Below are 25,009 nucleotides of genomic sequence, written 5' to 3'. Positions count from 1 at the left end.
GTGTTTGGATAGGAGCACTGTCTCTTCTCTCCTTGGTATCTGCTTTTTCCATCTTAGGATATCCAGTTTTATATTTTCTATCAAAAATTCAGAATAAAAGTGTGTGTGATAGGACTGCAGGAATGTGATTTACGCATTAAGTGGTTGATTTTTAAAGTAGAACCACATACAACCACATCTCCACATGCTGATTCACATTCGGGTAACACAGTTCATACAGGGCCATTTTACATTTCGACCATTACAAATCAGCTTTATTTTCTGTATTTAAAGACCTTCTTTCATTTTATTCTCCTGGGCCTGTACAATAAGTGCAGTGTTAAGAGGGGAGGTATTCAAGGCCAAACTCTAATGTGTAAAACAGATGTGTGGCACACTGAGTTTGGGGGGAAATACTGAGGAATACTGTAATGGCTGTGAAGACAGAAGAGGCAAAACTGCATGAGAACAAATATGAAACGTGGTCTCCAACAACTTGGATCAAATGAGTACAGTTAATGCAAATTACCAGTAGAAACCGCCTCTTCTTCACTTTTAATAAAACTTGACTGGCATCTCTTTTTAAGGAGTGCATGCACATAGAAACTGGTGCTCCTGCTTTCCACTTCTTAATGGTGTTGACTGAGATATTACAGTGATACTGTATGTTTGCCTTTAGGCTGGTACAGTGAGAGACTCTATGGCCAAGTCTCTGTACAGTGCTCTGTTTGACTGGATTGTCTTCAGGATCAACCACGCTCTGCTCAACATCAAAGACCTGATGGAAACCACCAAGGTAAGATGACACAGAATATTAAAAGCGCATGAGTGTAGTCGTTCTTCAAAACAATAATGACTCTGTTTTTATTTTTCATTTATTTGTTTCTGCTGGTGTCTTCTTCAGATCTTGTCCATTGGAGTCCTTGACATATTCGGTTTCGAAGACTACGAGAACAACAGCTTTGAACAGTTCTGCATCAACTTTGCTAACGAACGTCTCCAGCATTACTTTAATCAGCACATCTTCAAACTTGAACAGGTGAGTCTTTGGTTAAACCGAAGCAGGACACGCGTCTTTCCCTATCCTTTAACTTTTAAGCTGCTGTGTACGTTTTGTTCTATCTGTCCAACTAAGTTCTGATTGTGGCCATTTACAAGGAAGTGCACATACACCACAAGACGTTCTTCAACACTTAGTCCAACAGGGCTAAGAAAGATGAACGTCACCCCACCCTGTGACCACCACAAGTGAGGATGTATGTTTTCTTAAGCGAGCTGATTAACTTCAAAGGTCTTTTTAAAGTTGAGATCTATAAGGTTTACCTGTAAGTTAAATAGTGTGTTTACCCTGAGATTGACAGGATCAGCTGCCTGCCCTGACATGTTTTGAGAGGCTGGGGCTGCTCGAAAACCATGAAATACACCACATGAAGGTCTTTGTATCTAGTCATTACTGTTTTGCGCAAAGGCAGTTATTCACAAACCACCTCTGTGTCATAATTGTTTTAGCAGTCATCCTGCTGTTGTCTAAAAAATGTGTAAAGGGGGGCTTCAAACACTTTTATATTAGGTTAGATTAAATGGTTGTTTTTTTGCTGATGGCTTATTCGGTGACCCAAAAGCAAATGTTTGAGAGATTTTTAAAGGAACAACATGTCGCCAAGTGTGCGTGATTTCACGTAGCCTGCTTGCAACATTACTCCCAGCATCAGTTTTGAGAGCCCCATGAGAGGAGGCTGAATATTTCAGTAATAAGTCCGGGGTCAGCCTCTTTGGTGTGTTTGAGAAGTTCATATTTTTTTAGGCATGCTTAACATCACTGTCTTATAATATGTGACTTCTTTTTAATAAGACTCTGAGACAGCGTTCAGTGTTTGTTATTCCTCATAATCCCACAGTGCTTCCTGTGCTACTGGTTACTGCATGAACCCTCAAATCTCAAGGAAAATCAGTTGCCATTAATTCCAGCCTGAGAGCCTCAACCTCGGTGTTTGTGTTTCATTCTGGAAAAGTAGTATTTTGTGGTTAAATAGCTTATGTAGGGGTTTTTTTGGTGTTGCTTGGATATTTCTCTGGCTGTCCTTCTGGATTTCCTTTATTGTTTTTGTCATGATCCAAGCAGCCAGGAACACACAGGCACAAATGTAATCTTCAAAAAAATGGGTTTTATTATACCCCAAAAAGGACAAGATGATTACAAGAATTCAAAATAACAAAAATAAAGCTTTTAAGAACCAAGTGGGCCCATAAAAGAGGTTAACTTAACAGAACGCTACTCAAAAGTCACTTAACAAAAACATAACTCAACAAACTGACCTGCCCAAATGAGAAACAGCTCCAGTTATATAGCAAATGAATAAACCATTATATACACCAAAGGTGAAAACTAAAGAGATAACAGCTAACCATCATTCAAGAAGAACCCCATTCCCCCTGCATGATCACCATAAATGGTCCAGTCCACTTTATTGGCTTCTACATTTAAACCAGCTCCACCCTCAGCCTCCTCTTTCAGCCAAACCAGGAAGGACTGGAGCGGAGGTCAGGTAACTCAGAAAGAGCAGAAATATAATTAATATAATATATACCCATATAAAATAACAAACAATGCAAAGCAAAGTCTATGCCAGCATTTGGGCTATAGCTTAGTGCTGTCATGCATTACAGGTAAACTCAAAATATCAAATTAGTTAACTTATGATCACAGAAGCTTTGGAGCATAACGTAAACATAAGACAAAAGACCAAATGAATATTACCTAAGTATCTCAAATGTGTGGTTGCATGCAGCCATCACAGTTTTGATGCCATCTGTTCCCCCTTTCTTCCATTTCCTAAAGAAATGTAAGAACTGGAACAATTTAATATCTTATTTGGGTTTGAACATGTTTGGGAAAAAAATAAAATAATAAAATAAAATAAAATATATATATATATATATATATATATATATATATATATATATATATACCCTTATACTACCCACGTACTCTTTAACAGGTTTGTGAAATTATTGTGTGTAAACGTGAACAAAACATACGCAGTCTGAAAATCCCTTAACATGATTCAGCCGGGATGGCAGGGTGACCAAACTTCAACCAGAGGAAGTATGCCTACTGTAACTGGTGTTTCATCCCCTCAGCTACAGTTCCAGTGTATATTTCCATGCATCTGTCAACCACTGAGTCACTCTGTTGGAGCAGATAGGGGTTAAATAAGTCAGTAATGCCTGCCTTGTTGCACCTTTGTGAAATCACTTCGTCATCTAGTCACTCACTAACAATCAGTCGCTAACTGTACTTGTAGTTGAAATATTTATTCATGGCAACTGTGACGGCAAATAAATGGAATAACCAGCAGGACTTTACCCACAAAGGAGAAAATGTGAATTTGACATGATGTGAACTGTTTAACATTATTACATTGGATATTATAAAACGGGCAGCAGACTTTGTTCTTTTAGACTAAATGATGAAAGTGGTGTTGAACACTTTAGAGGATTCCTGTGGCCTAACCACACATTCTTTTGTGTTCCCCCATTATTGAGAAAATACCAGTCTGTCATCCCCAATATACTGGTCATAGTATGTCCTAAATATCCCTCTTTTTAGAACTCTGTCAGTGGATATTTCTTTTATTTGTTTTCACGTTTTGTTCCATTCAAAGAAAACACATCTGTCAAGAAAATACTTGAATTTAAATGGTTGGTTTTTGTTTGGTGTTTTTTTTTTTTGTGTGTGCGTGTGTCTCTATTCGTAAAGATGAAACTTGTACACCAAATGTATAAAGAAATGACTTTTTTTTTTTAATTGTTGTTGAGTTAATATAATGAAAGAGTAACTGTATGACAGCCTGACAAAGAAGCTGATTCTGCATCTTCTGGATACATTTTATGGGTTTTTACTGATACAGACAAAATAAAAGTGAATCATAGTTTTTATGGGAAGATGACTTAAAGGCACGTGGGTAGTGGGAGTTACCTTATTCCAGACAATATGACAAAGTTAGAAATAGCACCCCCATAAACCAAAACTCAGCAATTACCAAAGAGTTGAGTCAACTCACCTGTGTTTATTTAAGAGCCGAGTATGTGGCAATATACGGGATTACACAGACACACACTTTGTCACCTGAGTGTGTGCAGTCTTAAGAGATTAAAGTCCTGGCTTTAGTATTGTACTCAACAAAAGCAGCTGTTATATGAGATAAATGTCACATTATTTGGTTGGGAAAAGTTCTGACTGACTGAGTGGGCCAAATCTGGCACACAGCCCAGGTGATGAGTGAAAACTGTCACAGGCACAAATGCACATCAGATAAAATGTTCACTCTCAGAGGCCCCAGTGCATTATACTAGAGCTCACAGTGGCGTCTCATGACGAGGGACGGATTCAATGTGAACAGTCTTGTGGATTCTGGAAAAAATGACGAGCATGCTCCCAGTCACCTGACACGCCGCCTTTGGGGTCGAAAGCTGTGGAATCTTCGACTGAAAGTATGGAGGGCACATAATGCAGGTGGTCAGAAAGGGGCTTCCAGGCAGTAAAAGTAGCTGTTAGGACATGCCTGAGAAGATGACCTTGAATGTGAGATCGGTCAAATTTTAATCTGGTATGTTTTCTGCTGTCAGAAACTTCTCATTAGACATTGTCTGTGTCTATTAATCATATGACATTTTTCTGTGCGTATGACCAGAAGCAATAACCGTACAGCCGTTTGCTCAGTTGAATTGCAGCGTAAAACAAAACTTCGCCTTTCAGGTTTACTTTACTTTGTTCCGAGTAAGTTTGGCTTCTTTCTTGAAATATTCTTCCTGTGAACTAACAGTAAACAGCAGTAATTAGTTGCATATTTTTCCTTCAGACTTTAGGCTAACAAGAGATTACACAAGAGAAAGAGATTTTTTTATTAAAGCTCTGCTGGATTAAGGTCTTTATTGGTTAAATCTTTCCCATGAACACAGGAAAATAACATGTATAAGGAAGTAATACTGATAAATACTCCGAATGATTCTTTCATTATTAAACCAGCAGGCCAGGCGACCATGCATACAAACTATAGCCACTCTGACTGTAAGATTTAAAACAGCCTAATCAGCCTTGGACTGGTTCTCTGCTTTTGATTGTATTTTGTTAATGATTTTTATTCATTTATTTATTTTATGAGCGTTTGTGATGCTGTCGGTAATGTCACATGCAGTGAGAACCCACTATAACAAAGCGTCTGTGCTTCTCAACAGCTTCAATGCATTAAAGGACAACACCAGTACATATATTTTTAATGTTATACCCAAACGCTTTAGTATTTTAATACAGCAAGCTGGTGACTTTTATTGCCTTAAAGAAGACGTTCATCAGATTCCAGTCCTGTGAAGTAAATTTTTCTTGAAGCTCTCTGTTTGTACATGATGTGACCCTGCAGGAGGAATACAGGGCAGAGGGCATCAGCTGGCGAAACATAGACTACATCGACAACACAGGCTGCATCAACCTGATCAGCAAGAAGCCCACAGCGCTGTTCCACCTACTGGATGAAGAGTGCAAGTGAGTATTTATGTCTCCCTACCAGTTTGACTGGTTTACTTCTTTAGAAATTCAGTTTAGCTTTGCTGTATTAAACTACCTGATAATTCAGCAGGTGCTGAGTACAGGTGACGAGTTCAAATTGGCAGGTGTTATTCTGCAACTGAAAAATTGCTGGTTTCATTACAGCTGGGGATCTTCGTGGTGTTTGATACCCTCCTCCCCCTGCCTTCTCACGTTGATCTGTTTTGTGCTTGAAATACTAAAATCAGCGAGGCACTGAACCTAAAGTGTTTCCGCACTGTTGCACAGTTCCAGCTGCAGTGCTTCCACAGCTGGACAGTGTCCTCTGCACAGGTTTTATATTAGCATGAAATAAAACAGCTGTGAAAAATGCACAATCCCTTCTCGGCCTCCTCGAGCTTGTAGTTTTGGTATTGTGGCGAAACACAGAACTATCGACACAGACAGAGGAACTAGTTTTGTGTAGGGAAATTACTATATGACACACAAACCAGCAACCTAGAGATGGACAGAAATAAACTGGAGTACCTAACAGACTCTTGTTTGTCTGAAGGACCAATCACAGCAAATGCTAACATCACTGCATCTCTCCTGTCCTTATGAGTGGACAATTTTGCTTTTATGCTCAATTGGAAAACATTGTGCAAGATTCTGAGTGTGATTCCTACTACACTTTATAAGAACATTAACACTTTTCAGACAAATACACTTACATTTTGTCAGATTTCTCTAAATTGTTAAGCAAGATGGAATTGTCCAGAATCTATACCTGCTAAACCTCAATGAAATATGGTGTTTTCGGGTACATGGCTTTACTGTGACAATTTTACAAGTCATATTTCCTTCTTTAACTCCCTTTATTTCTCCGTTTGGACATTAAATCAAATTCCTCCTGTTAGGCAAAGCTGGAAGGCAGTGACTCTTTAGCTGCTCTGTTTTCATAGCTCAGGTTTCACCCTGTTCCAAAACCCCTGGTGTCTCATTCTTCCCCTCACTCCTCTTCCTGTAAGCTGTTGATTTTCTGCAAAATTGCTGGCTCTTGATACTGACGCACTGTAGAGATATATGAACTGAAATCGGCCTAAAAGGATAATCTTCAACCTGTGGCAAGAGAGGTTAAAATGTCAAAAGTGGTTACAGATCAGATGATATTGGCTTCCCACGTTTCCACCGCTATGCTCTGCTATAATATAATACAGTTGTAGCAACTACACACAGAGTGGTGAAAAAAATAATATCTTGAATTCATCATGTTCTGTGTGTTAAACATCAGAAATCTGTTGGACATTTTCTGTGTGATTCGTGTTACAGCATTAAGACATAGTTGGCGTCTTGAATCAACTTCATCAAGAGCGTGATTCTCGAGTTTCCTTACTTGAGGTGTTTTGATATTAAAAACAAATGTAAAACCCGTTTTTCTTCAAAGCATATGTTTCTTTGTTTCCTTTCCCAGTTTCCCTCAAGCCACCAACCAGACTTTGTTGGATAAGTTCAAGCGACAGCATGAAGGAAACAGCTACATCGAGTTCCCTGCTGTCATGGAGCCCGCCTTTATTATCCGACACTATGCTGGCAAGGTCAAGTACGGAGTCAAGGTCAGTGCCATCTTCGCTCTCTTAAGAATCTAAGTCTGTCCAGCCAGTATTTATTTTTCTTTACATTCCTGTTGTGAAGGTCACACATGTAAGTGCTAAGGCAGGAGCTGTAGCACTAATCTACATAATACTTCTGAACAGTGTTGTGTTTATATATTTATCTCACGCACACACACACACACACGCAGGATTTCAGGGAGAAGAACACAGACCATATGCGCCCGGACATCGTAGCTTTGCTAAAGAGCAGCAAGAACGCCTTCATCTGCGGGCTTATCGGCATCGATCCGTCAGCAACTTTCCGCTGGGCAGTGCTCCGCGCATACTTCAGGGCCCTGGTGGCTTTCAGGCAGGCTGGAAAGAGACACACGCACAAGAAACACACAGGTAAGAACCCACACCAATGCATTAACGGTTGACATACCCTATAGTTAGCTCACTAACCTCTAGCAGTGAGGGAAAGTATGCTCTGTGAAGGGAAGAGATGTTCCAGACTGAGAGGTAAACCTTAGCAAAGCACAAGAAAGCTTATAAAACATAATGTCATCAGAAAAATCTATGCACCTGTCTTACAGTGTCAGGGCACCTGCTCATGCTTCATTTGTACTTTAGGAAATGCTCCATAGCTCACAGTTTAGTTAAACGTTGCTACTACATACTGTACTATACGCCAACCTGCTGTGTGTCTTGGTTCATTATGTTTATCTCAGCCAGGTTTTGGATTCACTATGCAGTCACTGTTCTGTAGTCTATGTGTGCAAAGTGCTGGTAGTTTTGCAGTGTAATGACAGTAGCTCTTGCTCTGTCTCTCTCTCTCTCTCAGCTTTGGCTTTCTGTGAATGCCTTCTTTTCCCTTAGAATTTGCTCTAGCTGTACTTCAGATGCAGTAGATGTTGCAAACAGATGTTCTTTCAGTCCTGCCGGCGTATGAATCGGACTTTTGCTCTGCATCCTCTCCATCCTTCCTTCACATGAAGCGTAGATGTTGTAATGTGGACTAGATTTTTGTTTTAGAAGTTAGATATCTTTCACTTGTCTTTAGATATCTTTTAGAAATCTTTTCAGCTAAACTAAAGATATTGTGTCACCCAAAGGAATCTTGTACATGTCTTCTAAACCATCTCTATACAGACGCAGTTTTGTTCTTAAATTTATAAATTTGAATGCTACTGCTATCTTATAATAGAATATGTTCACTGGATAAACCATTAGAAGACGATGTATAGAAATACCTTTGGGGGGCAAACACCTATATAAAGACAGGTCTCTCTACTGCTGCCGCCAACGTCAGTTTTGAATGTCAATCATCTTCTCTTGCACAGGTATCTCTCCAGTAGACGACTGAATTTCTTGATCTCATCTTCTTCGCTGTCTAATCTGTCATTTCTCTCTCTCTCTCTTTCTTTCCTTGTGTATTTTTCTGTCTTCTCTCCTTTTTTTTCTCTTGTTTTGCTTCTCCAAGGGCATGATGACGCTGCTCCCTGTGCAGTATTGAAAAGTACGGATAGTTTTAGCTTTCTGCATCACCCTGTGCATCAGAGAAGCTTAGAGATCCTGCAGAGATGCAAAGAGGAGAAGTACAGTAAGGCTGCCAATACAATAACTCCTCCTACTTTCATCTGATACCATGACTAGGGGAAACTATAGGGAGAGGACCGACCAACATTTACTACTTTTCTAGGCCAAGTAAAGCCAAACGATACCAATAAGAATATACAAACATAAAGAGGCACCATTCCTGCGTTGTGATTTGATTTAGGATGCTTACTTTAGGACTAGATGCTTGTTGGTCTCTACTCTCTCTGCCTCCCCTTTTTCTCTTTAATGCACCTGCATGTGTTTGTTCCTGTCTTGCATGCTCTTCACTTGTATTCTTACACTGTGCTAGTAAAAGGCATGTAAAGAACTGCATTTTTATCTTGCTCTGTCAGCGAACTTTGGTGATGGAAGCAACACCTCCAGGTTTCCACCACTTTTTTTTTATAGCAATAGCACATTGCTCCACTGTCATATACAATTTTGTCTGTTGGGTACTGGATATAGTTGCTTGTCCACCAAACGATTGTCTAAAATCAGCTGTTTTCCACTGTCACTAACCCCACATCAGCTGGTGATGGTGATCAAAGACTAAGGGGTGTGTCTGGCATAGCTGGGGACACAGATGTGTACATTCATATCACTAACTGGCTCACAGGCAGCTTTACATGTGGTGCAGGACATTCAGCCGACCTCACACACTTTTCACAAGGGTTACTTTTCTTCTACAAACATTTCATGACACTCAAATGTGTTTCTGTCTTTTTTTGTTGTCTTGTGCCACCCTGCAGCTCCAGATGAGAGTGAAAATGTACAAAGTGATGAAAGTGAAAACGGTACATTGTCGAAGAGTGCTTTATGAGTAGGCTAACACACTTTAGAGTTGTAGGATTTCAGCACTGATTGATTGGCTGTAGGTTCAAAACAAATCCTGGAATATGATATACGTTAGTACAAATTTATCACTACCAAAGCCCACCATCGCACTGTAGTGATTTAACAAAACAGCTGTAGCTTGTATATAAAATATAGATGTAGCCTCTGGGTCTGAACAGTGAAGCCAATGTAGAAACGCCGTCAGTGTAGCATTGAACTCAATGTTTAATCCTTGGGATGTCTTAATATAAGAAAAACATGTACTACAGTAAAAATCCGTTTTTTCCTTATGACAAATGTGTAAAATTACAGAATAAGTTCTGGTAGCTCATTATCCACACAGGGCTGCATTTATTAAAAAACTGTGTTTTGATTAATTCAAAGATGTATTATTTTTAGCAGCATAGAACCACTATTAAACAAGAAATGTTTATGGTAGATGGTAGTGAAAAAACAAGAAATCTTCTGTCATTTAATTGTTTATCTATTATTTATCTACTTTGGTGTAGTAGGAATGGCAGTGGGGGAGGTCTTTATTTCAAACTCTATACCCTCCTTATCTAAACCTTCCAGTGGGCCAGATTAGAGTCTTTGCCAGGCCGATTCTGGCCACCGGGCCTTATGTTTGACTCCTCTGTTTTTGGACAGCAATTTGATTGCCTTTTTTTTTCAGTCAAATCTATCACTCACTTTCGAAATACAAAGATGTCAGGAGACAAAATGCTCAGTTCAAGACTTTTCTAACCATGACATGACATCAGTGGCTACATCTATCCTTTATATAAAGTATGGAAAAGTAATCCGAATACCGTTTTGCTCAGATTTTTAGCTTTCATAGATATTGAAAGCATAGAATTGATTGTTGGAAAAAGTGTTTCATAATCAAGTATTTTAAATTGCCAATCATGGTATTAAACAAACCTACAGGCCAGACTAAACTAAATAATGCTTCAGTATCATCTCACATCATTCAGCACTAACAACCTTGCTATTAACCGCACAAATCTGCGTTAAATGTTACTTCAGCCCCAGTATTTCCAATTTTAAAAAAGGCACATAACAGTCACTGCAGTAACACTTGAGTGTCACACGGTGTCAGAAGTGTGTGTGTGTTTTTTTTTTTTTCTTCTCTGGAATGGTTTTGTGTGAAGTGTATGTGCGTGTTCTTTCACATGATGCCAACATGTTTATTCGTGATCAGGTGTGACTAGAAAGAGTCCACGTACGCCACTCTCAGACCTGCAGGGAAGCAACACCATCAATGAAAACTCACCACGGTAAGTGGCCATGTTGTAAAATGTTGTCAGCAGAGTAGTGTGTTGACTCTGATGGTATTATATCCAAGATACTTAACCCCAAAGTGCCTCTAACGCATCCATCAGTGAATGTGTCTGTGTGATAGTCGTCTTTCCCCCAAAATATTAATAGAAATTACTTGAATGCTATTATTGTGGCATTTTGTGGCCACAATGAGCAAAGCATTGATATTGTGACAGTCCTAATCTTGTGTCCTACATGCAGTGGTAAGGATATTTGCCTCCCAGCATTGAGAGAGACATTGGATGCCTTTAAATAAATGGACGCACGTGCTTGTGACCCTGAGTGTTGGTCTCGTACCCCTCACTGACACTTTCTGTAATTAGCTGTGCACTGTGAGATTTGCAGCAGCACAGAGGGATTCATGCAAGTCAGCTTTTGTTACACAGGAGATCATTATGGAGCTGGTAACCCCCCCACCATCATCATCCTGCCTCCTCTTCCTCCTCCATGCTCCCCTCATCCTCCACATGCTAGGAGAACACTAAACCCCTTGCAGCTGCTTCCTCGGTGATGTAAAGTCGGAGCTATGCATCGGAGAGAAGTGCCCGGGGAGTAATAAATGTTCGGACCCTGCAGGGTGCTTGTCAGCTGGACAGAGCAGCATACAGAGCAGTGTTTTATGAGACTCTCTGAGACACTATGGAGATAAACAGTCGTTACAGAAGCCATACTGTACTATCACCATTTGCAGAGATACATGAACAACTGAGGAGAAAATCTCCCTTATATGGTGAACCAGATCCATACAGAAGATTTATGCTTTACTTTGTTTTGTGACGCAAAAAAATATTTTCTGATTTTGGCCATAGACGGTAAATGCTGGTCCTCAGATTATGTAGGGATGGAGTGCAAAGATTTTGATTGATACTTACACACTGGAGGTTTGTGGTTTTTCTACAGAAATTTATCATCTTGTAATGTAATGCTGACTGGTTGTACAAATCATCTGCATTTCTGCCCTTGGACTGTGCAGACATAGCTTTGTGTTGATGATGGTGTAGGAGCATCCTTTGGGTCTCATCAGTGACCTCCACAGTAAGAAATGTGGGGGAAAGAATGCCCCCCTGTTTTTTTTTTCCCTTCTTCTTTTTTTGTTGTACTTCCGGATTCAAATTTTCATCTTGATGTCCAATACAGTTCAGAATTAACACATGGATTTTTGAGCAAAAAAATGAAAAGTCATCTGTTTTGTGCATCATCACCATTTTTAATCAGAATGAACTACACTGGTTGAGTAAGTTCTAACAATTTGACTCAATTTAGGTTACACCCATGTGATGCTTTAATCTAAACATCAGTTTATATTAGCATGCTAATATGTGCTTATTAATATACAAATTAAAGATACTGATGAGGCTGTATGAGAACGTCTTTAGCTTTACATAACACACCAGATTGTGCTAATGAAATAAAGTTGTTGGATGAGTAACCAGTCAAAGGTTTTCATCCTGTTTAGACCCTGAAAAAACACAATTTCTCTTGCAATCCATCCAATTCGTGCCGAGATAATTCATTTTTGGACCAAACTTGCTAAAATGGTTCCAAGAGCTGAATATTTTTTCCTTCTTGTGCAACAAAGATGCTAAACACAATAACACAGCAAGCGCAGACGCTGCGGTTTGGTTGTTTTAGTTTGGATATCGCCCAGATCTGCTAATCACACAGGTTATTTTTTACTCAGCATTTAAGCAGTGGACGTTAAGAGTCACTTTCAAACCAAGCAGGCAGCCCTGCAGCGGAAACTCTTCTCTTCTAACTGTTCAGTGGTTGTACTGAATTTGGTTACACACACACACACACACACACACACACACACACACACACACACACAGGTGTTCCACCTGGTTTTCTCTTTATGAATGATTCAACCTCCGGGTAATAGGGTAATAACATACTATGAATCAGCGAGCATATCTTGCTGCTGTAGTCTGTGTGTAATAATGTGTGGCCTGAAACACATGTGGAGGAATTCTTGTAAACTCATGAATGATGAACGGGAAACAAAACGGCGCACCTCAGTGGATCTGAGGAAGCGCGAGATAACTGCCACAGCTGTGCTCTGTTCTGAGTAGTGATGGAGATCGTCTTTGTTTACTTGTCTTTCGTTACCCCTCTTTCATTTTTGCTATGGGTTTAAAAACCAAAACAGTCTGATGGGTTTTAACCATGACTGACCACTTATGTTTTTGTTTGGGTTCTGGACACGTGGTTGGGTTCCACCTTGAGGCCTGAGGTTTTGAACTCTTTGGGGCTTCAGTAAGGGATTTCTGTACGAGAGATTCATTCTGTCTTCTGGAAAAGGGAATGAAAATTACTTCCCCTTTTTAACTTAGATCACACTATTTAAAAGTACCAAAAGGACAAAGCCACACAACCATGCGTTTGCCGCTGATTTCTAAACTTTCAGTATTTGTTGTTTAACGTCTCATCTGACAAACCAAGTGCAAAGGAAAACAGTGATTTCTAAACAGATGTTTGGAAACTGTTGTGGTAAAATAAAGAAACACTGCAGTGATGACATAGATCTTAAGACATGTTCAATAGCTCAATGACTTATCAAGTAAACGTTTTACGGTAAGGAGCAGGTTGTTGCTGATAATCCTTTAGGTTATATAAAATACTTAGGGGAAAAAAGCTAGATTCAGCTAGATTAAAGTTGGAGAATCAATGACTGACACTGCCTGGTTTATTATTTGTGTTTATTATTTTTGACAGTTTTAATTATTAGTATATATTTTATGGACCCTGCAAGCTTGACAAAGAAGGGATGGAATAACTGATTATATAGACAGTGTCATGAATTGCAAGGTGAAGACTCAAATACAGACTCACATGCAGACAGACGTAAGCAAAAAGTGCACCATTAGTTCAGCTGATTTCACAGCCCAGAATTATATAGTCCATGAGATGGAAACCAAAAACCAGAGCATTTCAAAAACACACGGGAATGGGAAGATACTGAGACAAATACTGAAGGGAAGACAACACTATATACCCACATAGCAAGCCCAGATCTGGTATCAAGCCGGCACTGCTGGCTGACTTCTAGCATGATAAGACGTATGTCAACCAGATGTGGGCCAGGGCTGACATAGATGGCACTATCTATGTGATGCAATGCCACACCTGGCTGGATTGTAGTTTGGTTTATGTGGCCCAGGCCCATTGAAAACAGGTCTGGCCCGGATCCGGCATCAAGCTGGGACTTCTGACTGACTGGTGTCATGGCAGAGTGTATGTCAACCAGATGTGGGCCAGGTCTGGCAATGATGGCACTTTATGTTATGTTCCTATTTTCCTATTTTAGTTAGAAGACTCAAATGCCATGTTGCAACACTATACTGCTATGGTAGCCAGCGTTTCAAATGCAGGTTTGACAGGTTTGTGAGTGTACACTTTATCCAAAACCTAGTGACGGTTTACTCATGCACAGCCAGCGGGTGGCTGTAACTCAGGAGGTAGAGCAGGTCACCTACTAATCAGAAGGTCAGTGGTTCAATCCCTGGCTCCTCCAGTGTGCATGTCAGGAGTGTGAATGTGTATGAATGTAGTTAGGAGGCACTCAGTTTAGAGAAAGTTTGTGACTGGGTGAATGTGGCATGTTGTATAGCACCCTTTGAGTAATCCGGGAGAGTAGAAAAGCGCTTTATAAGAATCAGCCCATTCACTGTCTGAACAGTTTTGCATGTTACTTTTGCACTATTACGTTCCAGCACATGTTATTACATGGCTTGATTAAGGTACACATTAGGCTGACATCTGGGTCCAGAGCTGAAAATGTTCTGGGCCAGTACAGGGCCAGCAGTGTGTCTGCAACTGCCCCGTGGCTGCACACAACTTACACATGGCCCTCACACCGCAAAGAATGACGGCCCTTTGGTGGCCCAGATCAGGTTTGCCAAAGGTAATCCACACATGGGCCAACACAGGACCACCAGTGTGTCTGCAACGGGCCTTGTGCTGGCCCATGTGTGGGCCACATCTGGCAAACCAGATCTGGGCCACCAAAGGGCCGTCATTCTTTGCGGTATGTGGGCCATGTTTAAGCACATTGTGTGGGCCTGATCTGGGCCATACCAATTTTGCTATGTGGGTAAACACATTAAGGTTATTAAAGAAAGTGGACATAGCTGAATAAGAAGATGGAGGAGGCAACCAAAGACAATGAGAAAAGATGGGTTGAAATGAAAAACTACACTAGAGACAAGTAACCAATCAAAACAAAACAGGAAGTGAGAAGCCAAACAGGGAGAAACAGACATGTGAATGAACCTAACCTACAGGAATTGACACAAGAGGATGAGACAGGAAATGCTGAGAGAACAAACATTAAAACTAAACTACAACAAGAACTACAAGCTTAAAAAATGCTAAAGAAAACAGGGAGAAAAATTAACCAAGGTACGAACACCAAACATAAAATTCGGCTCACGACGGTGCATCTACATCTATTGTAGTACTCTTTGTTTAGCACACACTGTAAATATAAAATATTGGACTTCCACAGTACATCCCTCAGGTACTCTTGATGAGCTTCAAGTGAACAAAGTAAAAGTAATAAATGTATTTCAGAAGATATTCTACACAGGCTAAAAAAGTAAAGTTACAACAGACATATTTCTTAGTTTATGGGAATAGATGGCTATGATTAATTGAAAAAAACATTGAGAACGCACTGCTCAAATTGTTTTGTATTGTATTGCTTATAATTAATAAATGTATGAAACTATTAATGATGTATAGAATTATTATTATATAGAGATCAACATAGATTTAAAGTTTGATTTGCTTTAAAAGATATCTTTTATTTTTTTTTTTTTTTCAAATTATTCACTGGTCTGTATGTTTGGTCTAAAGGGGTTCCCCAGGGCTCGGCTGGAACGGGCGCGTGGGTAGACAGAGCCGCTTATCATCCAGCAGCTCTACCGCAGAAGATGATGGCATCTTTCTCAACTCTACCAGCAGCAAACTCCTGGAGAGAGCCCACGACATCCTCATGTCAGTATCGAGATGCTATTTTCTTTTTGCTCTACAGTAATTTGTTACTTTGGTTAGCGCCGCAGTCTAGACACAAGTAAACCCTAAAGTTCAAACATCTGTCCTGATGAAGTCTCCTCCAGCAATGACTACATTCCTGCAAGCTCAGTCACTGCTGATCTCCAGTTGAACCTGACCTCTAAACCCCTGTATGGCAGAGAGCAAGTGAAGGAGAATTTCTTTCCCCTCAGGGATCAATAAAATTCTGCTTTATTGACAGGAATATGACATATTTAGGAAAGAAATCTGAAATTATAGGTTGTTTTGTTGACCTGACTTAAAAAAGAAAAGAAAAACCCACCTGTCTCACTTGCTGATTTAAAGAACTGCTGAACTAGATTTTCAGTTTTTGTTTTATTTTTCTTCCAGGAGGAACAAAAACTACAAATCTAAGCCCGTTCTTCCAAAGGTACAGTGCACAGTATTTTTAATTTACCCTTATAGGTCACAGTGCATACAGACAGCAAGCATAAAGTCACCATGACTTGTTCCCCAGGGCTCTGTCCTGGGGCCACTCCTGTTTACTATACATATATATCACCAGTCTTGAATTTAAGTGTTTGGATATTTAATTTTTATACAGAAAGATATGGTGATCTGCTTCTGAACAGTACCAGGCTCTTTAACAGCTGAAATATTAAAAAAACAAATACTGAAAACAGCAAAGCAAAACATGCACTATTTTTAAATGCAAAATCATTAAATATCCCATCTGTTGGTGCTTCTCTAAGATTGAGTTTGTATGTGAAACCACTCTGAGCTTTATAAATAATTTTAGATAAGTCTGTCTTGATATGCGTCCATCTTGCTTACTGAGGAACATCCTTCAGATGAGTATCAGAAGAAGGACTTACTGCTCCTGTCGGTCCCTTTTTCAATCTTGGCGACCCTTTTATTTACTAAATACAAATTAAATAGATGGTACTTCTTATATTATTAACTGACTCTGACATTATTATTGTTGCAGCATTTACTCAATGTGAAGTCACTGAAGTACCTCAACAATCTGACGCTTCACGACCGCATCACCAAGTCATTGCTGCACCTCCACAAGAAGAAGAAACCACCCAGCATCAGCGCACAGTTCCAGGTCTCTCTCTCTCTCTCTCACACACACACACACACACACACACACACACACACACACACACACACACACACACACACAGAGAGAGAGAAAGCAGCCGCATACACAGCTCAATAATTTCCTTCTCAGTGCTTCTCACAATAAAAATCTCACCAGGGTGAGATTGAGCAGGCTGGAGGAATCCCCTCCCAGCTGTGAATGTGACAAAAACAAGGTGTGTCCATTTGATGGCTTAGTTTCTTTTAGTGCAGCCTTTACTGCTCACTGTCTAATCCTGGATCCAGTGTGTGTGAGGTGTCTATCATGTAGTTACCCACACCCAAAAGTCATATTTGTATGACATCGTGTCTGGTAATAAAATATATTTGATTTGGTGAAAAAAAAAAAAAAACCACACAAACACACCCTTTGGAAAATTCTTCACAAAGAATGAACAGATGCACAGCTTCCAGTATCAGTATCAGAATGATTCAGGTCCAAAATGTCTGAGGAGTTTGCATTGTTAGCTAGTAACACACAAAAGGCTGAGAACAAATTCCAGAGAGCAAAATTTTCTATTTTCTTCCCAAGTTCTTTGAACGTGAACTGTGTGCTCTGGCTGTTGGAGGTAGAGACGAGCGCTGAGGCCCCTCTGGCAGGCAGCCCTGGCCCCTGTGTGTGGATGACTTCACTTTCCACATCCTGTGCTGCGCTGATTGCTTTAATCTCCCATGGAGGGGGAGGAGACTGAATTCCTTCTGCCACTGAATTATCGCGCACACATGCTGACACATATGTGCATGTGTTTACACACATACACATACAATGACGGCACATGGAAATGTTGCACACATGTCTTTGTCCTTTTTATTTCCAGTCTGCATGCTAACATAGACTTGTTGCTGGTAATTATGATCCCAGGCAGATACTTTAATCTTGCAGCACAAGAGCTTTGCTTGGAAATGGACCAGTTACTTATAGCTGACAACAGTCACCTGACTTTGACTTCTGCCTGTCAAACAGCTGTGAAGTGAGCCTCAGTTCGTTATCTTCTTCTCTGTTAATTCTAATATTTTGGTTTTTGTGTCTTGTCCTCTAGGCCTCTCTCAATAAGCTAATGGAGACTCTGGGTCAGTCTGAGCCTTATTTTGTCAAGTGCATCCGTTCCAATGCTGAGAAGGTACAGTGTGCTCCCTCCAGCCTGCAGCCACTTTGACTGTTTCGGTGTAGTTTTCAAAGCATTACTTATTTCCTTTGAAGTTTGGACTTCTTTTTTTTTTTAAAGCTGTTTATCATTTTCCCGTCGTCTCTCTGCAACCTCTGCTGCCTGTCGCTCTTCCTTTTTTTTTTTAACACACACACCCCCCCCCCCCCCCCCATGCCTCCTTTTTTTTCTCCCTCTCTTGCTTTCTTTCTCTCTTTCAGCTGCCCTTACGGTTTAACGATAACCTGGTGCTGAGGCAGTTGCGTTACACAGGTATGCTGGAGACAGTACACATCCGGCAGTCGGGTTACAACATCAAGTACACTTTCAAGGTAATACACACAATTACACTGTGTATACTCTTCAAGCATCTGGTTACGCTTCATAATAACCACTTGGGGTTGTTATTGACATTAAAGGACACCTTTTACCCATCTCTGAGTCTGATGTGGCTTTGGCTGAAGTATTTTATAACCCAGAGTGGTTGGGCTCACTGCTCCATCCATCCATCTTCCTAACCTCTTGTTCAGTTAGGGATTCTTTAATTAGTGATTACGGATTGTTAATGTACTTTCCCTTAATTAAAATTCAACATTTAATAGGAATGATTAACCAAAAAAATAGTAATGTAGTACAGAAAAAGTTACTTGCGACTAAACCAGGTACAGTACAATATAAAATATATTTTAAGATAGATAATTTTTTGTTAGACAAACTAATAATGGAAGTAAACATATTTTATACCATCACTAATAATTATAATTTTGTTATTTTTAAAAGTAAAATAACTCTCAAAAACTCAATTTACAACCCTATCTTTATAACTGTCATTTATTGCTTGTTTTTTTTTTTTTCTTTGGATGCAACATGTTGCTTTCATCTTAAAAATCATGTAAACTTTATGAGAGAATGATGGAAGATCTGTCTTTAATCTGTCCTATGATACCTGATTATGTGCTTTCCATATTAAACTAAAAGGTTTGCAGCAAAACTTTTTGTTGTTAAGTTATTTGTCTTGACAAAGGCCTGCAGACTTACAGAAGACACTATTCATAAATTCTTCTCAGGCTGAGCATTTACCCTGATTAGTAAACTAATCTGTGTAAAACTGAAGCTCCCCTTTAAACACTGTTCATTTCCCGGGTCTCCCCTTCTTGCGTTATTTTGCGATCTTTGTCGATAAATGCACTGAAAGAGCCACTTGCTAAAAGTTCAGCAGCAGATCATAGCTACGCAGGCCAGAGTGCTGCTGAAGCGCTCCTGAGCCAAAACTTAAACAACACTCATGTTTCCACGAGTGCAGGCGCCAGCCATGAATTCATCTCCAGGAAACTTGTCGGTGATGTTGTTTCATTTGGGGGTTCTTTGTATGTTGTGTCATGAGGGACTTATGAGGGATGTGATGTGGCAGCCATCTTTAACCATACTGGCTCTCATAGGAATGATGTCAACCCTGTAAGAAATGTGACTAATAAAGCAGATGAAGTTAGATGCAGATTTGGGAGTGGCTCCACTCCTACGTCAGATTTTTTTCATTTCCTTTCCATGTTGTGGAGGCGTGTAACCAGTATAGTTTTATTATTTAAGGTCTTTACTGCCAGGATTCCTAAATAGTCATTTCAGAGGCATTTTAACATAAGTGACTCTTTAAGTTTGTCCAAATGTCAGATGTTTAAAGTGGGAAAATGCTCGATTTAAAGGAAAAAAATGAGATAATTTTGAATTTGATGGGAGCAACTTTTCTCAAAAAAGCTTGGATACGCCATGGTTACCAATGTGCAGCATCCCCTCTTCTTCTAACAGCAGTCTGTAAATGAACAGTTTTCCACTTTGCCCCAGATGAACTTTAACCCAGAGAAGACAGCAGGCTTTCTAGATCATGCTCACACATGGCTTCTCTCCATGGCAGAGCTTCAGCTTTGTGAATGACACTGTGACCTTTTTCTGGACATGTTCTCGAGTCCATGCAGTGATTTCCATGTTTTTAATGCAGTGCCACCCAGGTCCCACAGATGTATGAATTTCTAATCAAGTAGCTCAACTTTTATTTTTATTTCCTGGATGCATATAGTTATAGTTTTAACCTTTACCCTACCAAATATCTCTTCGATCAATGCGAAATAGTTTCCAATAAAATTTGTAATACTACTATAAAAACAGCTTACTTTCTATATGTACATATCATTATGGCTTTAAGTCTAACATTTGGTTTATAATACCAGTGAGCTGGTATTTTGATGACCTCACTTTGATAATTTTAGCATCAGAGTTGGTCATTTACCAAAAATTCTCCCAAACATATTGAGTGCTGCGGTCAGCTGTAATTAGAAATATCTTGAGCATGGGATCATTTTGGAGGACTCTGCTGTTTAGAACAGAGGCTCTACTTTGTCCCTTGCTTTCCGAAACACTCCCCGTGCTTGTAATTGTATAAACACAGCATCTGTTTCCCTGTCCACCCCCTACAGCCCAGGGTGCAGACTGTATTGACTTCAGACAATAAGCCTCAGTTTGAAGAGTGGGAGTTCAGCATATTTATACCATGATGTTTGAGCTTAACTACGGATGACATGGATTTTCACCTGAAACCACATGATGCTCGGCAGCATTTTTTAAGATGTTGCTGTTCCTGTAAGAAGGGTGTCTCGTTTCAGTCTGGAGACATATTTTAAATTAATCCCCACTGAAGTGAAACATCTCTGTACAGGAATCTTGTACAAATGACTTGTAAAAAATTAAAATCCAGAACATAACAGAGCTGTGGGATGCATCTCATTAATATCTGTCCTTGTTTCTTTGATAGGACTTTGTCCACCACTTCAGTGTGCTGCTTCCAGAGGGCACCAGTGCTACCAGAGAGGGCATCCAGCAGTGCCTGGACCAGCTAGACCTAAAAGCAGATGGATATCAAGTTGGAAAGACAAAGGTAATCCTTCTCCCTTCTTTTCTCCAGATCTTTTATATCAGCTTAAAAACTGTCGAGGCTATTTCTGATGTGTGTTACATTTTCTGTGTACATATCCATGATATGAGAGACATTCACTGAAAAAAAATGTGAGGTTTTTACATTGTTTCAACTGATTTCTTTAGTTAAATACAAGGAAAACTGTTACTGGTCAAGGACATTATGGATGGGGAGTTGGGATAAACTCATTAAAGATTTAAAAAAAGAAATATGAGTGTCACATATTTGGTATTTTTGTCTAGGGTATGAATGGGGCATGATAGAGGAGTGCATGTTTCTGGGATGGTGTCTATATAATTAGAGGGTCATTCTTGACATTCTTGTGACCACATATGCATCCAAGGCTTTCTGAAGCATGTGTGTTTGCTTGTAATTGATTTTTTTTTTTTTTTTTTTTTAAAGTTTTGTCTCAATAAGTATGGATGCCCTGTACTGACTCCATCACGGCTCCTCCCCTCAGGTGTTTCTGCGGGAGGCTGAGCGTCAGCAGCTGCAGGCCTTCCTCCACAAGGAAGTTCTGAGACTCATCGTCATGCTGCAGCGGCGATTCAGAGCCCAGCTGGAGAGGAAGCAGTTTGTCCGGATGAGAGAAGCAGCGGTCTGCATCCAGGTATAGTACAGCGCTCTTCCCCGTCACTCCTTTCATCTCCATCTACTTTGCATCTGTCATTTCTTTATATCTCAGTTTAACTATAGAATTTGTGAGATTTTAGATTTTTAATTTTGTTTTGTTTAATTTTATGCCTATATCAGGCAAAAGGGTCTGAGTATTGTAACTGAAAATGAATGACAGCCCATTGCCCTCTTTGTTCTATGTAATAATGTGTTAAGTACAGTGCAAAGTTTGCAAAAAGAATATGAATGTACGTGAAAGAACACCTCACTCACAGATGATATTGTCAGCCATTTCCTTATGCCAACTATTGTAATTTCCTTCATTTTACACTCCCAGTTAAAAAGAAAAAAAATCGAAGTCCACTTTGAACAAAGGTGCTTGTACATTATTGGATTAGTTGTCTTCGATGAGCATGAAAGATGTTTTCATTACAGAGATGGTGGCGCTCTGTCCGGTCCATAGACGAGGAGGAGGAGGACTATGACCTCAGTGTCCAGGAGGGGGCAGCTTTGTGTCTGCAGAAACACTGGCGAGGTTACAGAGATCGTCAGAGGTTCAGGCTGTGGAGGGAGGCTGCTCTGGTGCTACAAAGGGCATGGAGGTTCTGGCTCTGTCGGCGCTGCACAGCAGCTCTGGTCATTCAGGCAGCCTGGCGCTGTCACCGAGCCAGAGAAGCCTACTTGCGCCTGTATGCTGCTGTGATACAACTACAGGCAGTTTGCAAAGGCTTCCTCACCAGGCGAAGGTAAGCCATGCACCTGTTTATAGAAACTTGAGGTATATAAGCATTTTAAAAGGGTCAATACTCTGAAAATAGCTTCTAAGAGTAGATGACTGTGTGATTTTTTTTTTTTTTTTTTTTTTTTTTTTTTTTTCTTTCTCCCCCCTCTAAAGCTGGTTAAAAACCAGATTAATCTTTGCACACAGCTCCCGCCATGTATTTGGGCATTGTTCAGGCTAGGCTTGGTACATGTAACAGCATAGAATTACGCAAGCAATCCGTCCCAAAGCAGCTCTACAGCTGAGCTGCTGTGAGCTGAGAATTTGTGTATGAGACTCTGACACCGCTGAATGTTCGAGCTAGATCAAATTTGTCATCAGTAACTTTACTTGTACAAAGAGTGATGAAAGATGTTAGATGTTTAATTTACGTTAACACAGTAATACTTTCCTGATTGTCAGCTTCAAGAAACTAAAAGAGCAGAAACTCAGGGAGAAAAGGGAGCAGCAGGAACAGCTCCTTCAGCTCCAGAATGGACAGGTGAGCCTCTCGCAAGACGAGGAGGAGGAGCCACAAGAAATAATTATGGGACTGGACCTCAGCACTTGGGAGGATCGTTCCTATGAACAACGAGAAAAGAGCCTCCAGGAGGTGGTTAAGGAGGCAGGAGGAGAAGATGCTACGACAAAAGAGAGCCCCTCCAAAACACAAACTGAAGCAGCAACGTCAGTACCAGCACCCTCTGTGATGGTGCGAGAAAGGGCTAGGACTGCAGATGAACCTAGCCAGAGAACCACCCGGGCCAAGAGAGAGAGCCGGCGGATGAGAGAGTTGGAGCAGGCCCAGTTCAGCCTGGAGCTCCTCAAAGTGCGGGCAAATAGCGGCGGAGCGGCGTCCCCGTGCGAGGACCGGCGCTGGTCTCTTGAGCTGGTGCCTCCTGAGCTGGTGCCTTCTGCAAGCCCACCTCTGCTTTCACCCCAAGGCACACCTGACAGCCAGAGCTCCAAAGGCAGCTTTGAGCTTCTCATGATGGATGAGGAGCCACCAAAGGCCAGAGAAGAGGTGACAGACATTGAGGACCCCTTCTCCCCTCTCCCGCCAGTTTCTCCAGTTTCAGAGCCTAACGTTGATGTTGTTTCAACAAGCCCCAAGCCAGCGGAACCATACAGGACAGAGCTTTCTGATACTGTTGCCCACCAAGGCAGCCCGATCAAAACGGACCCCGCCCATGTAGATCCGCCCAAAGTCGACTACCTCCCAACCTTTTATGTCCCTGCTGGTGAGGGCAGCGCAGTAATCTCCCATTCTGCTGCAGAATCTCAACATAGCAAAGATGCAGCGGTCTCCACAGCCACATCGGTCATCAACAGAAGAGAGTCAACACGGCGCCCAGTGGTGGTGGTCATCAGTATGCAGAAAGAGACACCGCTAAGTGAGGAGCTGAGTAACACTGTCCGCCCCTCTGTAGAAGTTCGAGATTCTACAGGCCAGACGGCCGACTTAACACCTTCATCAAAGAAACCAGACAGACCTGCCGTCCCTGCTCCCACCTCAGTGCCTCAAGCGGACCAGGCTGTCATAGAGAAGCTGGTGCGCCTGAACGAGGAGAAGGAGGAAAGGCAGCGTAATCAGCAGCAGCAGAATGAAAAGGAGATGATGGAGCAGATAAGACGTCAGAAAGAAGTGCTGGAGAAGCAGCGTCTCTACTTCGTTCAGTATGAAAGAGATATGTTTGAGAAACAAAAAGACGAGGCTCTGCTCAAGATAGAGCAGAGTCGACAGAGCGGACAAGATGTCAGTGGAACCGCAGCCTCCAGGAAGCCCCTCAGACCCATTTCGGTGCTGGTTCAGAGAGCAGCAGGGGAGGTTCCTCATACCAGGACGCTGTCAGACTCCACTGTTCCTCAACCCCAGCAGCCTCCACCACCTGCTTCTGCTCCTACAAAAATTCACATGGAGAATAAGTCCGTTCCCGAGGGCTGGGCACCCAAACTCACACTAGAGTCCAGAGACAGGGGAGGAAGCAAAGAGAGAGCAACTGCCAAGAAGCAACCAAGCGATCAAGGCACTGCAGTTGGTATGAGAGATAAGCCTGGCAGCATCTTCTTCTCTCCAAATGACAAAGTGACATTTGCAAAGTGAGTACCAAATTAAACTATTTATGCATTTTTATTTTTGTACTACAATAGCAGATTTGAGGTGGAGGCTGGGACTTTTCACAGAGCTTGTCTCATTTCTACAATTAAACATACTTCGGAGTCATTTGAAAGATCCCAAAATGTATCAGAAGAGTGTCTTTAATTTTTCTTCCACACTCTGGAGTTCTCTACCTCTATTAAGTAATAAGCATGACACATTTGTTCATGCTTATTACTTAATAGATTCACTACATTGATGAAATTTTCTGTGCTTATGTTTTTTTCCATCAGGTTTGCCACTGATACTGTCACTAAAGACACACAAGCTGAAATCTCCAAAGAGGGACCAACGTCTGTGCCCAAATCGTCTAAGGGAACAAAAGCGCGGGATGTAAGCAATTTTTTAAAATG

The 25,009-nt window shown here is 40.9% G+C and overlaps 1 protein-coding gene across 10 annotated transcripts in view; it reads left to right on the top strand.

Moving 5' to 3' along the window:
• The window catches only part of myo9aa (myosin IXAa), a 95,659-nt gene that overhangs the window by 60,174 nt on the left and 10,476 nt on the right, over nucleotides 1-25,009 (top strand). For 6 of the 10 annotated variants that reach the window (XM_085166372.1, XM_085166417.1, XM_085166346.1 and 3 more), the window contains 18 exons: nucleotides 659-775; nucleotides 884-1,018; nucleotides 5,400-5,521; nucleotides 6,978-7,119; nucleotides 7,308-7,506; nucleotides 8,582-8,701; nucleotides 9,447-9,491; nucleotides 10,733-10,808; nucleotides 15,709-15,849; nucleotides 16,258-16,297; nucleotides 16,856-16,978; nucleotides 18,054-18,134; nucleotides 18,380-18,490; nucleotides 20,962-21,084; nucleotides 21,584-21,733; nucleotides 22,174-22,484; nucleotides 22,922-24,598; nucleotides 24,890-24,989. In XM_085166372.1, coding sequence (XP_085022498.1) covers nucleotides 659-775; nucleotides 884-1,018; nucleotides 5,400-5,521; nucleotides 6,978-7,119; nucleotides 7,308-7,506; nucleotides 8,582-8,701; nucleotides 9,447-9,491; nucleotides 10,733-10,808; nucleotides 15,709-15,849; nucleotides 16,258-16,297; nucleotides 16,856-16,978; nucleotides 18,054-18,134; nucleotides 18,380-18,490; nucleotides 20,962-21,084; nucleotides 21,584-21,733; nucleotides 22,174-22,484; nucleotides 22,922-24,598; nucleotides 24,890-24,989 — 3,813 coding nt within the window. The remainder of the gene's footprint in view (nucleotides 1-658; nucleotides 776-883; nucleotides 1,019-5,399; nucleotides 5,522-6,977; nucleotides 7,120-7,307; nucleotides 7,507-8,581; nucleotides 8,702-9,446; nucleotides 9,492-10,732; nucleotides 10,809-15,708; nucleotides 15,850-16,257; nucleotides 16,298-16,855; nucleotides 16,979-18,053; nucleotides 18,135-18,379; nucleotides 18,491-20,961; nucleotides 21,085-21,583; nucleotides 21,734-22,173; nucleotides 22,485-22,921; nucleotides 24,599-24,889; nucleotides 24,990-25,009) is intronic. The other 4 variants (XM_085166400.1, XM_085166391.1, XM_085166355.1 and 1 more) reach the window with 2 other exon arrangements.

This window comes from Neolamprologus multifasciatus, chromosome 1 (assembly GCF_963576455.1).
Source record: "Neolamprologus multifasciatus chromosome 1, fNeoMul1.2, whole genome shotgun sequence".
Classification (NCBI taxonomy): domain Eukaryota; kingdom Metazoa; phylum Chordata; class Actinopteri; order Cichliformes; family Cichlidae; genus Neolamprologus; species Neolamprologus multifasciatus.
The sequence above is the reverse complement of the archived record's forward strand: the minus strand, read 5'-3'. Positions and strand labels throughout refer to the sequence as shown.